This window comes from Leuciscus leuciscus (assembly GCF_965113295.1).
Source record: "Leuciscus leuciscus genome assembly, chromosome: 2".
Classification (NCBI taxonomy): domain Eukaryota; kingdom Metazoa; phylum Chordata; class Actinopteri; order Cypriniformes; family Leuciscidae; genus Leuciscus; species Leuciscus leuciscus.
In genome coordinates this window covers 4,859,700-4,876,069 of record NC_138726.1, presented here as the reverse complement: position 1 = coordinate 4,876,069, position 16,370 = coordinate 4,859,700, and the positions used below count along the sequence as shown (strand labels likewise).

General features: G+C 35.1%; 2 protein-coding genes across 2 annotated transcripts; both read left to right on the top strand.

The window, feature by feature from the left end:
* The first annotated feature begins 897 nt into the window (after positions 1-897).
* On the top strand, positions 898-15,836 carry enosf1 (enolase superfamily member 1). The gene is made up of 15 exons (XM_082161009.1): positions 898-1,037; positions 1,142-1,244; positions 4,785-4,900; positions 4,975-5,061; positions 5,157-5,183; positions 6,405-6,477; positions 6,561-6,599; positions 7,947-8,029; positions 8,108-8,230; positions 11,012-11,146; positions 11,219-11,260; positions 12,043-12,172; positions 12,268-12,367; positions 13,307-13,388; positions 14,853-15,836. The coding sequence occupies exons 1-15, from the start codon at positions 954-956 to the stop codon at positions 14,943-14,945; spliced, it is 1,317 nt and encodes a 438-aa protein (XP_082017135.1). The 5' UTR covers positions 898-953; the 3' UTR covers positions 14,946-15,836.
* Positions 8,238-10,965, top strand: LOC309492128 (uncharacterized protein). Its single transcript, XM_082160975.1, has 2 exons — positions 8,238-10,430; positions 10,494-10,965. The coding sequence occupies exon 1, from the start codon at positions 8,413-8,415 to the stop codon at positions 10,126-10,128; it is 1,716 nt and encodes a 571-aa protein (XP_082017101.1). The 5' UTR covers positions 8,238-8,412; the 3' UTR covers positions 10,129-10,430; positions 10,494-10,965.
* Positions 15,837-16,370: the final 534 nt, after the last annotated feature.

Genomic DNA, 16,370 nt, shown 5'->3' with positions numbered 1-16,370 from the left:
AAAAAAAATGGTAGTAGTTTTAAAGCCTTGAAGTTTGATGTCTTTAAGTTTAAAGTAGTTTTAAAAGAACGTAGAAGGAATAAAGATTAATTGGAGTTTGTAGGCTTAGCTTATTTAAATATTCTGTCAATGTAATGGGATTTTTGTCAGTAAGTCTGATCAGAATGGACTGACAGAAGTTTGATGGTTGTAGCTTTAAAGAGTTCCAGTCAGAGATGTTTGTCATAATAATAATAATAATAACAATAGTAATATTAAAGGGATGGTTCACCCAAAACGTGAAAATTCTGTCCTCATTTACTCACCATCAAGTTGTTCCAAACCTGTATACATTTCTTTCTTATGCTGAACACAAAAGATGATATTTTGATTCTTTGATATGAATTTTCATTTTTGGGGGGTGAACTATCCCTTTAATGAATAGGCTTCAATCAGCAAGTCGGTTACACTTCATTTTAATGTTTCCCTGTTACAATGTAGGCTAATTATACATTTAAGTAATGAGTAATATTAATGAACTACATGTACTTACTAGGGTTAGGGTAGGATTAGGATTTGGTTTAGGGTTAGTTGCATGTAATTATGTATAATTTATAGTTATTACTTCAGTAAATACATATACATGTAACAAGGAGGACACAATAAAATAAAGTGTAACCAATACATTTAAATAAAGAAAGCACGCCAACATAAATATTCATCCTATTATAGGACTCTTTTTTTTAAATGTATTTATTTTATTAACAGCAGAGTACAGTATTCCAGCAGTAGTTTCGTTTCTAACGATCATATGATCACGTTGTTGTCATTTGTGACGTCCTTCCAAAACAGCCAATCAGATTTCTACGGTCTGAAAATATTGTCAAAAAGCCAGCCAATCAGAGCGTTCTTGGGGCGGAGTGTTAGAAGTGTTGCACTCGTCAGCCACATAGTAAGTTTACAACTGTTACAAAATGTCTGGAAGCAAAATAATAAATGTGAGAGTGCGCGACGTGAGATTCCCGACGTCACTAGAACAACATGGATCGGATGCAATGGTTCGTTCACTTCTCTGGTGGTTATTATATCAGTCATTGCATGTGTTGCACCAACAACAACAATGAATGCATTAGAGTTGGTAATGAATGTGATTGATTCGCAGCACACTGATCCAGATTACTCTGTGGCGTATGTTGTTCTGGACACGGACACTGAACTGAAGGGTTATGGCTTGACTTTTACTGTGGGAAGAGGGACGGAAATCGGTGAGCTTCACAAATTATTCAGCAATTATACAAATACTGTATGTCGTATCATATGACCATGGCGTGCGAAGGGGAATCTCTATTATTTCAGTAACGATACGAGCCTGACACCTTCTGGCGAAAAATGTCATCAAGTAAAACTCCTTCATAATGGAATGAAATGAACGTGAATATTGTTTTCCTAATTCAGGACTCCTGGTCAATATGAGCGAAACCAGCTGTAAAAATAATGTCTTTGCTGTTAATCTGCTTGATTTTTCATTCAACATGTATTAAACACATGATGACTGCCTCTGCTAGAAAGCTTTAACTTGACAGTGGTTGAACAATAGTCCAAAGTTCACCTCAAAATCAACACAAAAATGGTTCACTGGCCAGAGAATGAATATTTAGTCTTGGCGTCCACAATCCCCTATAGAAAACCTGTGCGATGAACTGAAGAGGAGAGTCCACTCCACAAGCACGGACTTCACAGTTTACACGATAATGGCGATGTCACTTTGTAAAGAAACACTACGCGCCCATAGACTGAACCATAATACACACGCGAGATTGCGCTTGATGTCATCGTTTTCACAAATTCATGTTTTTGTAGTTTACAAGGAGACAATAACGATACTGTTTTAAAAAGTTTGCACTTTCAGCCTCCAAAATGAACGGCCAAATCGTATTAATAATAAGTTTTCCGTTTTTTGTTAAGATCTAAACTAAAGCTAAAAACTTATTTTTGGGGGCCTAAAAATGCAAATGTTTAAAAACAGGTTTTAAAGTTCACGCTTCTGAAAAAGATACTGTTATCGCCTCCATTTAAACTACAAAAACGGGAATTTGTGAAAATGGTGAGCGGACTTCATGCGTATTATCTGTTCAGTTTTATCTGTATTTCTTTACGAAATCACATCGCCATCTACTGGCGTGGCAGCAGAATACAGCATTTTTAGTACATCGTTGTCTGTAAGTGTACCGTTAGATATGATATCTTGACAAAGAAAGGTTGCACAAAGAATTAAATAAAGAAGTGCCAACAATTATGGCACACATTTCAGATAAAAAAATTAATAAAATAAAAAAAATTCACCAAGTATGCTAATATTAGTGCTCTAATAATAATAATAATGTCTGCATTATATTTGTCCATGCTATCGGCCATACTGGTCAGCAGTGTTGGGGGTAACGCATTACAAGTATGTGACTCAATTATGTAATCTGATTAATCAGATTACTTTTCTCAAGTAACGAGTAACGCATTACTTTTAAAGTTACTTTTTACTTTTCCTCCTGCACCCTATTCTTCTGCGATCCAGAACGGCAGCTGAACGGTTTGTTTGAGCGGCGCCCTCTACTGTACAGGCGTGACTTTGCATTTCTTCTGGCCTGGTGCTTATTTATTTCACTTTTGGTGTTTTCTCTCATTAAAAAATAAACCAGCAAGCCCAGCCCAGGTGAGAAAAAGAAGTGCAAATGTATCTAAAGTGTCACAACTAGTAGCTTTTTTTAGTGAGTAACGCAGTATTGTAACTCATTACTTTTAAAAGTAACTTTCCCCAACAATGCTGTTCAGTTTATCAGTACCATACTTGTATTGGAATAAATATTCCCAGCTAAAACTGTGACATTGTGATGATGTAACCAACGTTGGTCGCAGTGACACACTACATTTTGTTGTGCTAGTGTTGCACAAGGAGCTTCAGAAAAGATGTTTTATCTTATTGGTAACAATAAAAAAGCTGTTTTGTTGGCTAAAATATCAAATTTTTGTATAGTATCATCAAAGACTACAGAATAACACAAGACGCTTCATTCATATTGTTTTGAATGGGGAAAATTGCAACGCTCAATATGGCGGAATAAGTCCCGCCTTCTAAATAAGAGCCAATCGCCGATTGGTAAAGTCATCGCGTCACTGCAGCTGCCGTTAGAAGCTCCGGTTTCTCCGGTTTTATGAGACGGTTGTTGTCAGATTTCATTAGTGATTTCAAATATTACATTTAATCGTAAGCTTGGCGAACGGTTTCCCCATTCAAAGAGACAGGAGCTGCACTTGAACGCCAGAGAGGCGTTTCAAAGATGGCCGCCAAGTGACATGACTTTCTTAAAAGGACATAGTTTTCCTATTAGTATCCCTTAGTTTCAAATAGGGCTGCACAATATATCGGAATTATCGAAATATCGCAAATGTATATATCGTGATATGCATATCGCAACGGCTTGCAATAACTGGGGTCATGAACAAAAGACAAAGAGAAAATCACTCGCTGCTCTCGTCTGAATAACTTTTGTAGCTTTAATAAGAATCAGGATATATTTCATTCATACAGTGAAAACTAAGCAGTGTTTTATTATTACATTTGATTATTCAGTTTCTGCTGTTAATAACCCTAATGTAGGATAACCTGAACCCCTGAACCCAAAATAACACTTCTTATGCGACAGTAAAACACTCCAGCAAAAAGAATGTGAAACACGAATGTAGGTTATATCATTTTAAATATATTTAAAAGATAATTTACGTTTATTTTACACACTTTAAGCATTATCGTATCGGATATCGAATATCGCATTATTTAATGAGCTATCGCATATCGCACTTTTCTTCAATATCGTGCAGCTCTAGTTTCAAATTATGATTGAAATTCCAATTGTTTTGGACTAGGTTATACTTATACTTATCTAGATCAGTGGTTCCCAACCTTTTTTTGTCTGAGACCCCCTTTTCCCCAAGAAAATATTTTAGGGCCCCCCTTCACATTTATTGATATTATCGCTCTTGTAAGCTTGCAGCAAGGATGACAAAATATGTTGTTTTCAAACAAACGGTATGTTTACTATAACCAGATATGTTTATGCACAAATAATAGCCTATAATATTGAAAATACAATAACAAAAACATCAGTAGGCCCTTTGTAATTTAAAAATGTAGGAGTAGCCTATAAATTGGCCCTATTTGAAATGTAATTACAAAAATATTCATACTGGTGTGTAGGTAAAAAAAAAAAAAAAAATGCTAGGCTACTACTAAATGACTGCTGTCTGGGGCCTCAATACTTGCATGTTATTTGTGAGGCATTATCAATTGGGAGCTTTATTTTTGACGCTTTTGGCGCTATAGCGAGCGATAGTAAACTTGCGTTTATTAACAGAATAATGCGTCTTTCGGAAGAACATTGTAGCCGGAACTACTTCTCTCTCCGTGTGCGTCTATGACGAGTCACGCAGGTACTGGGCTACTCCGCAGCGGCAGCGATCCGAACCAGTGTAAAATTGTCCCAATGTAAACACTTATTATAGGTGTACCATTGTGATTCCGGATAAGACAAAAACACGGATTGGAAATGGATTCATGATGAACTCGCTCATTATATACATTTTGTACATTTTTAACAGAAAAAAGTTAATGATTTTATTTAATGCTCATTGCTCAAAACTTTTCAAAATATGACGGGACCCCCCACAGAGCTCGCTGAGGCCCCCTTGTGGGCCGCGACCCCCCTGTTGGGAACCAATGATCTAGATCAGTGTGTGTGTCTGTGTTCGTCTAGTCGTATGTGCAGTTAAAGCCTTATCTACGTTGGTGTTGGGAAAGACTTTGGAGGAGATAACCGGTGACTTCAGAGGCTTCTACAGACTCCTGAGCAGTGATGGTCAGATGAGATGGGTGAGTACCAGGGGTTTCCGTCCGGTCAAGACTTCTTCATGTTCAGCTGAATCAACAGATGATCTCACTGATAGATTGGACCAGAAAAAGGAGTAATTCAGCTGGCGACGGCAGCCATTCTGAACGCCGTCTGGGACTTATGGGCACGAGTGGAGGGAAAGGTGAGATCATTTTACATGCTGTCAATTTGAACAGATGTTGTGAAAATTCATGAATACAGAATATCATTAATGGTCAGAATGAATATGTTTTGCAGCCGTTGTGGAAGCTGCTTGCTGACATGGTGAGTGCTCGATTTTTAGCTGCTTAAATGATCGCAATTAAGATGCAAAACAAAGGAATATTACTTAAAAGTAGGCATTAAAGAAATTGTGACTAACTGTATTTCCATATTGTAACATGTTTCCGAGTTAATCCGGTTATTGAGCAAAATTTAAAGCAAGACCTGATTTTTGTTTATTAGATTGTAGTTCTGACAAGATTATGGGTCCAAATATATATATATACACACTACTGGTCAAAAGTTTTAGATCGGTAAGATTTTTTATGTTTTTAAAATAAGTCTCTTCTGCTCACCTAGGCTGCATTTATTTGATAAAAAACAATAAAAAATAAAAAACAGTATAATTGTGAAATATTATGACAATGTAAAATTACTGTTTTCTATTTTAATATATTTTAAAATGTAATTTATTCCTCAGATGAAATCTGAATGTTCAGCATCATTACTCCAGTCTTCAGTGTCACATGATCCTTCAGAAATCATTCTAATATGATGATTTTATGCCCAAAAAACATTCATCATTATTATCAATGCTGAAAACAGTCGTGTACATTTTTTTTTTTTTTTTATTCTTTGATGAATAGAAAGTTCAAAAGAACAGCATTTATTTAAAATAGAATATTTTCTAACATTATAAAAAGTCTTTACTGTAACTTTTGATCAGTTTAACTCATCCTTGATGAATAAAAGTATTGATTTATTCCCCAAAATAAAATAAAAATTCTTACTGACCCCAAACTTTTGAACGGTAGTGTTTAATGTTACAAAAGCTTTAGATTTCAGATAAATGCTGTTCTTTTTAACTTTATATTCATCAAAGCATCATGAAATAAAAATGTAAAAAACTATTTTCAACATTGATAATAATCATAAATGTTTCTTGAGCATCAAATCATCATATTAGAATGATTTCTGAAGGATCATGTGACACTGAGGACTGGAGTAATGATGCTGAACATTCAGCTTTTACTTCTACTTCTTTTAAAAACATTAAAAATCTTACCGATCTAAAACTTTTGACCGGTAGTGTATATGGATGAATTGTTCACAAGACCAGTAATATGCATTAGAAAAAATAAATAGGGACGATTTTGATTTTTATGCTGACTTTAAAATAGGTCACCGTGAAAAAAAAAACCTTTTGTTGATGTGCTTTGTAAACGTGTTGAACAGTCAGCATTATGTTTGCTGAATGTGTATGTTTATGAATCTTCTGCCTAGGATCCTGTGAAGTTGATCAGCTGTATTGATTTCAGATACATCACTGATGCGCTGACAGAGCAGCAAGCTTTAGGTGAGGTCGTTTAAGCAGATATTCTTCATATAATGAATGACTTCTTATACTCCATAATAATACTCCTTTTCTCTTTCTTTTAGATATTTTGGTAAAAGCCAAAACGGGAAAGAAAACTAGAGGTGAAATCAGTTCATAAAGGCTATAAACTGTTGAACATATTTATTTATTTATCATATTATAATTTTTCATAAAGTGCCATTTGATCAGAGAAGCTCATACATGCTCTACCAAATCTTCAAAAGTTTGGGGTCAGTAAGAGTTTTGTTTTTGTCGGAAGAAATGTTTGGTTTTTATTCAGCAAGGATGCATTTAATTGATCAAAGGTGACTATAAAGAGTTTTACTTTATTAAAAAAAAAAAAAATTTTTTTCAAGTAAATGCTGTTCTTTTGCACTTTCTATTCATCAAAGAATCCTGAAAAAAAACATTAAGCAAATATAAGCAGCTGTTTTCATCATTGATGATAATCATAAATATTTCTTGAGCATCAAATCATCATATTAGAATGATATCTGAAGGATCATGTGACACTGAAGACTGGAGTAATGATGCTGAACATTCAGCTTTGATCACAGGAATAAATTACACTTTACTGTATATTCACATAGTATTTGTTTTAGCTGTTTAGCTATTTTACATCGTAATAATATTTCACAATATTACTGTATTTTTGATTAAATAAATGCAGCCTTGGTGAGCAGAAGAGACTTCTTTCAAAAACATAAAAAATCGTTCCAACCACAAACTTTTGAAAGGTTGTGTATGTTAAGAATTAAGATGTATTCTTTGGACCATTTAGTTATTTATTTATTTTATTAGAAAAACAACAACAAAACACAAATACTGTCTAACGACATGAATGAGTGAGAGAGTTCATTCTGCCATCCCTGCCATCCTTTTGACAATCCATCAATGTTCTTTGTGATGGGCATTAAATACCTTAAAGGTATTCTGATTTAAGATTAAGGGTACGTTTACACGACAACAATGCTTAAAACGGAGAAGTTTTTCCTTTGAGTTTTCCGCGTACAAACGACACAATTGTCAAAACGATCCATATCAGACGGATCCGCGAAAACGCCTAAAAACACTGTATTCTTCTGCCAGGCCATTAGATGGCGATGAAACACTATACTACGCATGTGCATGATGTCATCGTCTTCACAAATTCGCGTTTTTGTTGTTTTCACGGAGTCCGTTTTCAAAAACTTGCACTTTGAAACCCGTTTTCAAAAGTTTGCGTTTTCAGGCTCTCAAACCGCCGTTGTCGTGTAAACGAACAGCAAAACGCATAAAAAGTTTTACGTTTTTAGTTGAAAACGGTGTCATGTAAACAGTTTTCAAAACACAGGAATTAAAAAAAAAAATGATGTGCACGGATAAATCATTTATAATAAGCACTGCAATATTCCATAAACAATAAGAACTGTCAATCTTGATTTCATGGTGACTTTAAACCCCTCCAGAGGAGCAGATGTTAAGGGAAGGTTATCCTGCTTACACCACTTCATGTGCCTGGCTGGGCTACACTGACCAGCAACTTACCCAGGTATGCCTGTTCTGTGGCTGTTTTGGTTTCTATCATAATCATATTCTGACCTTAACAAATATCATTTGCTTTGAATAGCTCTGCTCTGAAGCTCTTGCCCAGGGATGGACTAAATTTAAAGTGAAGGTTGGGGCCGATTTGCAGGATGACATCCGTAGATGCAGGCTTATCCGAAAGTTGATTGGACCAGACAACACCCTGGTGATTCTCAGTCAAACGTGTTTACATTGCAAAACAGTAGATAGATATTACAATTTAGCTTAAAGGGAGAGTTCACCCAAAAATGAAAATTAGCCCATGATTTACTCACCCTCAAGCCATCCTAGGTGTATATGACATTCTTCTTTCAGACGAATACAATCGAAGTCATATTATAAAATGTCATGGCTTTTCCAAGCTTTATAAAGGCAGTGAATGGCTGTTTCTGTTCTGAAGTCCATAAAAGTCCATCTATCCATCATAAAAGTGCATCTATCCGTCATAAAAGCGCATCTATCCATCATAAAAGTGCATCTGTCCATCATAAAAGTCCATCTATCCATCATAAAAGTGCATCTATCCATCATAAAAGTGCATCTATCCATCATAAAAGTGCATCTATCCATCATAAAAGCGCATCTATCCATCATAAAAGTGCATCTATCCATGATAAAAGTGCATCTATCCATCATAAAAGTGCATCTATCCATCATAAAAGCGCATCTATCCATCATAAAAGTGCATCTATCCATCATAAAAGTGCATCTATCCATCATAAAAACGCATCTATCCATCATAAAAGCGCATCTATCCATCATAAAAGTGCATCTGTCCATCATAAAAGTGCATCTATCCATCATAAAAGTGCATCTATCCATCATAAAAGCGCATCTATCCATCATAAAAGCGCATCTATCCATCATAAAAGTGCATCTATCCATCATAAAAGTGCATCTGTCCATCATAAAAGAGAATCTGTCCATCATAAAAGTGCATCTATCCATGATAAAAGTGCATCTATCCATCATAAAAGTGCATCTGTCCATGATAAAAGTGCATCTGTCCATCATAAAAGCGCATCTATCCATCATAAAAGTGCATCTATCCATCATAAAAGTGCATCTGTCCATCATAAAAGCGAATCTGTCCATCATAAAAGTGCATCTATCCATGATAAAAGTGCATCTGTCCATCATAAAAGCGCATCTGTCCATCATAAAAGTGCATCTATCCATGATAAAAGTGCATCTGTCCATCATAAAAGCGCATCTGTCCATCATAAAAGTGCATCTATCCATGATAAAAGTGCATCTGTCCATCATAAAAGCGAATCTGTCCATCATAAAAGTGCATCTATCCATGATAAAAGTGCATCTGTCCATCATAAAAGTGCATCTATCCATGATAAAAGTGCATCTGTCCATCATAAAAGCGAATCTGTCCATCATAAAAGTGCATCTATCCATGATAAAAGTGCATCTGTCCATCATAAAAGTGCATCTGTCCATCATAAAAGTGCATCTATCCATCATAAAAGCGCATCTATCCATCATAAAAGCGCATCTATCCATCATAAAAGTGCATCTATCCATCATAAAAGCGCATCTATCCATCATAAAAGTGCATCTATCCATCATAAAAGCGCATCTGTCCATCATAAAAGTGCATCTATCCATCATAAAAGAGAATCTATCCATGATAAAAGTGCATCTGTCCATCATAAAAGTGCATCTGTCCATGATAAAAGCGCATCTATCCATCATAAAAGTGCATCTATCCATCATAAAAGTGCATCTGTCCATCATAAAAGCGCATCTATCCATCATAAAAGTGCATCTATCCATCATAAAAGTGCATCTATCCATCATAAAAGCGCATCTATCCATCATAAAAGCGCATCTATCCATCATAAAAGTGCATCTATCCATCATAAAAGTGCATCTGTCCATCATAAAAGCGAATCTGTCCATCATAAAAGTGCATCTATCCATCATAAAAGAGAATCTATCCATGATAAAAGCGCATCTATCCATCATAAAAGTCAAGTCAAGTTTATTTGTATAGCGCTTTTCACAATACAGATTGTATCAAAGCAGCTTCACAGTATTAAATTAAAATAATACAACAAAGTTTGTTTCAAGAGGAATTTATTGATTGATAAAATTAAATTAAATATCCCCAAAATATCCCCAACTGAGCAAGCCAAAGGCAACAGTGCATCTATCCATCATAAAGTGCATCTGTCCAACATAAAAGTGCATCTATTCATCATAAAAGTGCATCTATCCATCATAAAAGAGCATCTATTCATCATAAAAGTGCATCTATCGATGATAAAAGTGCATCTGTCCATCATAAAGTGCATCTATCCATCATAAAAGTGCATCTATTCATCATAAAAGTGCATCTGTCCATCATAAAAGTGCATCTGTCCATCATAAAAGTGCATCTGTCCATCATAAAAGTGCATCTTTTCATCATAAAGTGCATCTATCCATCATAAAAGTGCATCTATTCATCATAAAAGTGCATCTATCCATCATAAAAGTGCATCTATCCATCATAAAAGTGCATCTATTCATCATAAAAGTGCATCTGTCCATCATAAAGTGCATCTATCCATCATAAAAGTGCATCTATTCATCATAAAAGTGCATCTATTCATCATAAAAGTGCATCTGTCCATCATAAAAGTGCATCTGTCCATCATAAAAGTGCATCTGTCCATCATAAAAGTGCATCTGTCCAACATAAAAGTGCATCTATTCATCATAAAAGTACTTTTATGATAATAGATGCACTTTTATAATATGACTCCAATTGTATTCGTCTGAAAGAAGAATGTCATATACACCTAGGATGGCTTCAGGGTGAGTAAATCATGGGATCATTCTCATTTTTGGGTGAACTACCCCTTTAAGTTGAACGTTAATTTAAGTTGGTCCAGACTATGAACGGAAGGCTGTGTTTGGCAGGGGAGTTTAATGTCCTCTTTTCTGTCAGATGATTGATGCCAACCAGCGGTGGGATGTTAACGAAGCGGTTAATTGGGTAACCAAGCTGGCAGAGTTTCACCCTCTGTGGATTGAGGAGCCCACGTGTCCAGATGATATTCTAGGTCATGCTTCCATCTCGAAGGTAAACTGGTTCACTGTGTTCATTATTAGACCATGTTAGTCAGGTTTTGAGGGTTTTTTGTCTTGTTTTTAGGCACTTGCACCCTTTGGTATTGGAGTGGCCTCTGGAGAGCAGGTGAGAGTGTATTTATTGGGTATAAAAGCCCGTTCACACTAAGAATGCTAACTAAAATGATAATAACAATATTAGCGTCCACAGCAGCCGACAATATCATTTTGTTTATTCTAAGGGTAGTGCAGTTTTGTCGTCTGCCGCTTTAAATATGTGAGGTTGGATTCTGATTGGCTGTTAATGTTTTTATCAGTCATCAGCTGAAAAAAGAAATAGATTAAACGATATCGTTCCTCTGGGCCGTTATTGTTTTAGTTGTGGCGTGACTCTGCTATTCTTTTATATTTAGAATGTTTTTTAGAGCTATATCTTTATCGTTATCATCATATTTATCATCTTAAAGAGATAGTTCACCCAAAAATGAAAATTCTGTCATTAATCACCCTTATGTCGTTCCAAATCCGTAAGACTTTTGTTTATCTTCTAAACAAAAAATGAAATCGTTTTTAAAGAAATCTGAGAGATTTCTGTCCCTCCATTGACAGTCTACGCAACTACCACTTTGACGCTTCAAAAAGTTCATTAAGAGATCGTAAAACGAATCATATGAATTGAGCGGTTTAGTCCAAATCTTTTAAAGAGACTCAATCGCTTTATATGATAAACAGAATGAATTTAGGCTTTTATTCATGTAATATTCTAATTTTTTGAAATCCCTGAAGGCCCTGAATCTATAATCTATGGAAGTTTAACGTTTTGAATGGAATTATGGAAATAAATAAACTTTTCCATGATATTCACATTTTTTGGAAAGGGTCTGTATATATGTGTGTGCTTGTTTGCAGTGCCATAACCGAGTGATGTTCAAGCAGTTTCTTCAGGCCTCAGCTCTACAGTTTGTTCAGATTGACAGCTGTAGGGTGGGCAGTGTCAATGAAAACCTGGCCATCATACTCATGGCTGCGAAGTTTAATGGTAATTCCAATGTAAATATTATCCACAAATGTCTATGAAATGTTGGAATGATTGTCAGCTGATCTAGATTTGGTTTGTCTTGTTCTTCTTTGCAGTTCCCGTGTGTCCTCATGCCGGGGGTGTGGGACTGTGTGAGCTTGTTCAACACCTCATTCTGTTTGACTACATTTCTGTGTCTGCTAGTTTAAGTAATAGGTATGTGTCTTGAAGAAATGTGTGTATTCCTCTTTTTTAAGTCTAATGCTTTGAAGCCTTGATGCTTACTGAAAGAAATGGTTCACCCAAAACTGATGTAGTCATTTACACCACCTCATCATCATCATCATCATCATCATATTATTATTATTATTATTTTGTAATACTATTCTTTTTTTTTCTTTTTTTGGGAACACTTAACAATAAGGTTTCAGTTGTTAACATTAGTTAACTACATTAGTGAACATTAACTAATAGTTAATGATTAATGACATAAAGCATTTATTAATCTTAGTTAATTTATAAATCTTAGATTTGCTGTCTTTAAAACAAAAATCAGTGGGTGTGTTGAGCTCAAAAGGGCATCATAAAAGTAGTCTAGAAAACTGTATTCCAAGTCCTATTGCTGGTAATAAGTGTGTGTAATAGACAGGGGCGAAACTTTTCAAAACTGACTAGTTGGTGGGTTGTGACTGACTAAACTAGCCGACCAATCAGCCTTAAGGAAGCCACATGTGATTAGGCTGGCTTTGATTTCACCTCACCCCAACCTGATATACTGTATATATAAAAGTCTAGATAAACTAGTGTAAATCACTCATCAACTTGAAGTCACTTCACTAAGCGTTTATATCATAACACCCCCTCACTGCAACATCCCAGACTTCAAAATAAATATAGAACATAAAAAAAGAAAGAAATCTGTGTAATGTTGGTCGAAATCATGTTAATATATAAAAAATAAGGGCAAACGGCTAATTTTGTTTAGTGGACCATCTGTGAAAGGCCAATGAATCGACCAGAGAAGTCAGAAGTGAAGATTTTTAAGTGGAAAAACGACTGCATTTTTGGATGAACAGTTCCTTCAGATCTTAAGCATGAACTGTTTGAGCATAAAGAAGGTCATTCAGTTGAGTTTTTCCTCTGTATGTATTACAGGATGTGTGAGTATGTGGATCATCTGCATGAACACTTCAAAAGCCCCACCATCATCAGAAATGCCCACTACATACCACCAGTGGTAAGTTAAGGGATCAAGGGATATCTCATGCTATTGCACTATGAACAGTTGTTTATAGGGACTTTCTCTTTCACGTCTTCTTGCGCTTGAATCCTTTAAAATCACATTAAAATACACACAGAGGAACCGATAAGCAACATGCGTGTCTTATTGAATGCCGGTGCTCTAAAATGAAACTGGTTCTCGATACCCAATCTCAGTCTGGAATCAGTTATTCTACTTTTACTATGCCACACGTTTTCTCCCTAAAACACTCTTGTGTGTAGAACTAGTTTATATTGATCAGTGTCTTTGTGGTTTTTGGTTCTTTTTGCTGTGAAGTCTCTTTAAAGGGGTGGTTGATTATGATTTGACTTTTCTAACTTTAGTTAGTGTGTAATGTTGCTGTTTGAACATAAACAACATCTGCAAAGTTACAATGCTCAAAGTTCAAAGCAAAGGGAGATATTTGCTTTTAAAGAAATTGCTTTTTAAGGACTACAACAAACGGCTGGTCGGAACTACACAAGCTTCCTCCCGGGTTAGTGACATCACCAACCCTAAAATTTACATAAACCCCGCCTCGCAACAAAGGGCTCTATATGGCTCTGCTAAGAACGAGCTCTTGAAGCTCCGCCCCCTATGCCGGGAGCAGCAGCTCATTTGCATTTAAAGGGACAGACACAAAACGACATGTTTTTGCTCACTCTCAAAAAAGGACAACTTTAACATGCTATAAAAAATGATCTGTTGGGTATTTTTAGAACTTTCACATACACACTCTGAGGACATCAGAGACTTGGAACTACTTTAGCCATGCAGTTATAGAAAAATAAGTCAGCAAAGCAGAATAAAATGAGATAAGTCAAATGTAATTAATATTAATAATGTAAACATACTTATAATGTAATAAAATGATGAGCTCATGATGATAACATGATACATTTTTGTGTAATGTAATAGGCCTATGCTATTACTTTTATACATTATGAACTCACAAATTGATAACTCCAATTAATTCTACAAATTATTACTACTGTAAAATGACTACTGTATAACTGCACATAATAATAAGTTAAATGTAATAAAAGATAATCGTCATATAATACTTTTAAATGAAAATATTCATGCTTAATTGTCACTAAAATCACAATGCAAAAACAATAATAAATGGTAACACTTTTTAGTGTCCTTGTTACATGTATTTACCATAGTAATAACTGTAAATTATGCATAATTACACGCAACTAACCCTCAACCAAACCCTAATCTTAACCTCAACTTTATAGTAAGTACATGTTGTTAATTATTATTACTCGCTACTTAAATGTATGATTACACTCTAACAAGGGGACCTTAAAATAAAGTGTAACCTAATGAATAAAATAATTAGCTCCATTTGGACAAACATGTATAAAATGAAAAGTCGGGAATATGGACATTTTGTAGCAATATCATAATAAATAAGTGTTTCTACATCTTCAGGATCCTGGATTCTCTTGTGAAATGCTGGAAGAATCCGTGCAAAAGCATCAGTATCCTGACGGGGAGGTTTGGAGAGATATTGAGAAGCAATAAACATCAACACGTACTGTACATGATACTGTACTGACTGACTGCTGGGGAAAATATCAAAATAATATCATTCTTAAACAAACTTGAAACACTGCTAGATTGTCTTGATTGGCAAACTATGAATGGGGAATGAAATGTATTCTTAAAAGGGATTTTTTTTTTTTACTCTTATATATCCTATTTTAATGTTCTTAAAGGTTATTTGCTTATGTTGCATTCCGAAATGTTGGAATGTGTATGTTAAAACTTGTCTGTTTACTAGTCTCGTCTTGGGAAGTTCCTGGGAGAGCGGTGGTTGTGACCAATCAAATGAAAGAAGACGTGTAAGGGGTCATTAACACAGAACGGGTTTTTGCGGTTAAACGTTGCTATTTTTATGCATTTCTTAACATATAAATATGTTTTGTTGTGGGTTAGACTCACAGCCAGCCAATAATAAACGTTCAAGCAAAGAGAAACTTGGGTTTCGCGTCTGTAACGCTGTAGAGAAGTATAGAAAGTCAGATATATTGAATTTTTAGAGTATATTTTTTGATGAAAATTTTTATGATAATATGCAATTTGGATACTTGAATTAATTTGTCTTCTAACGATAAAGTACAAAGAACTTCTCACTGACTCCACAGAGCTGCTTGTAGATTCCTTGTTTAACCCTAAACTCGTAATGATTACAATATAAATGTAATATTACAATATAAAGATAATATTTGAGAGTTTTGTATGTTGATCCAAATGAAAATCAATTCACACATGCAATGCATACTTTGATTTAATATTGTTCACAATGTTTTATGCTAACATTGCTCATATTTCCTTTTAAATCATATACTTTTACCTCATATGGAAAAAAATTGACGTACTTTCTCCATTAAAATTTCATGAGCAAGTGATTGATTTTCATGAGTATTTACAGCACGGACTATTATTTGCCATCAGGAGGCGCTGTTTCTCTTTCCATTAAAGTCATCTGGAGATCAATGTTACTATTGAAGACTAAAGGCATTAGATGCAAGATGCATTAACTCTTAACAGGCTTTTAATGATGAAGAATCAAAGCTTTGTCCTCACACTGACCTCTGTGTTTCATGAACGACATTGTACATGAGAGAACGGAATAACAAACAAGCAGGATTTAGAATTACTATACTTACAGATGTCCATCAAATCCAGCAGATCAAAGAGGGTTTTAGTTGATCTGATAATATTAAAGCCCTGAGCTAATGAAAGCAAACACAGCATTGACACTAACTGAGTTTCTGCCGTCAGTTGGAGACACGTTATCGTTTAGGTTCAATTTCAATTATTCAGGTGTAGTTGCACCAATGGTTATGAGAATCGCTGTCATAAATCATATGATTTATTCAGTGCTCAAGTACTGGATTTCATTGTAGACGTGATAAAAGTTCACATCAGTGGAACAGCACAACA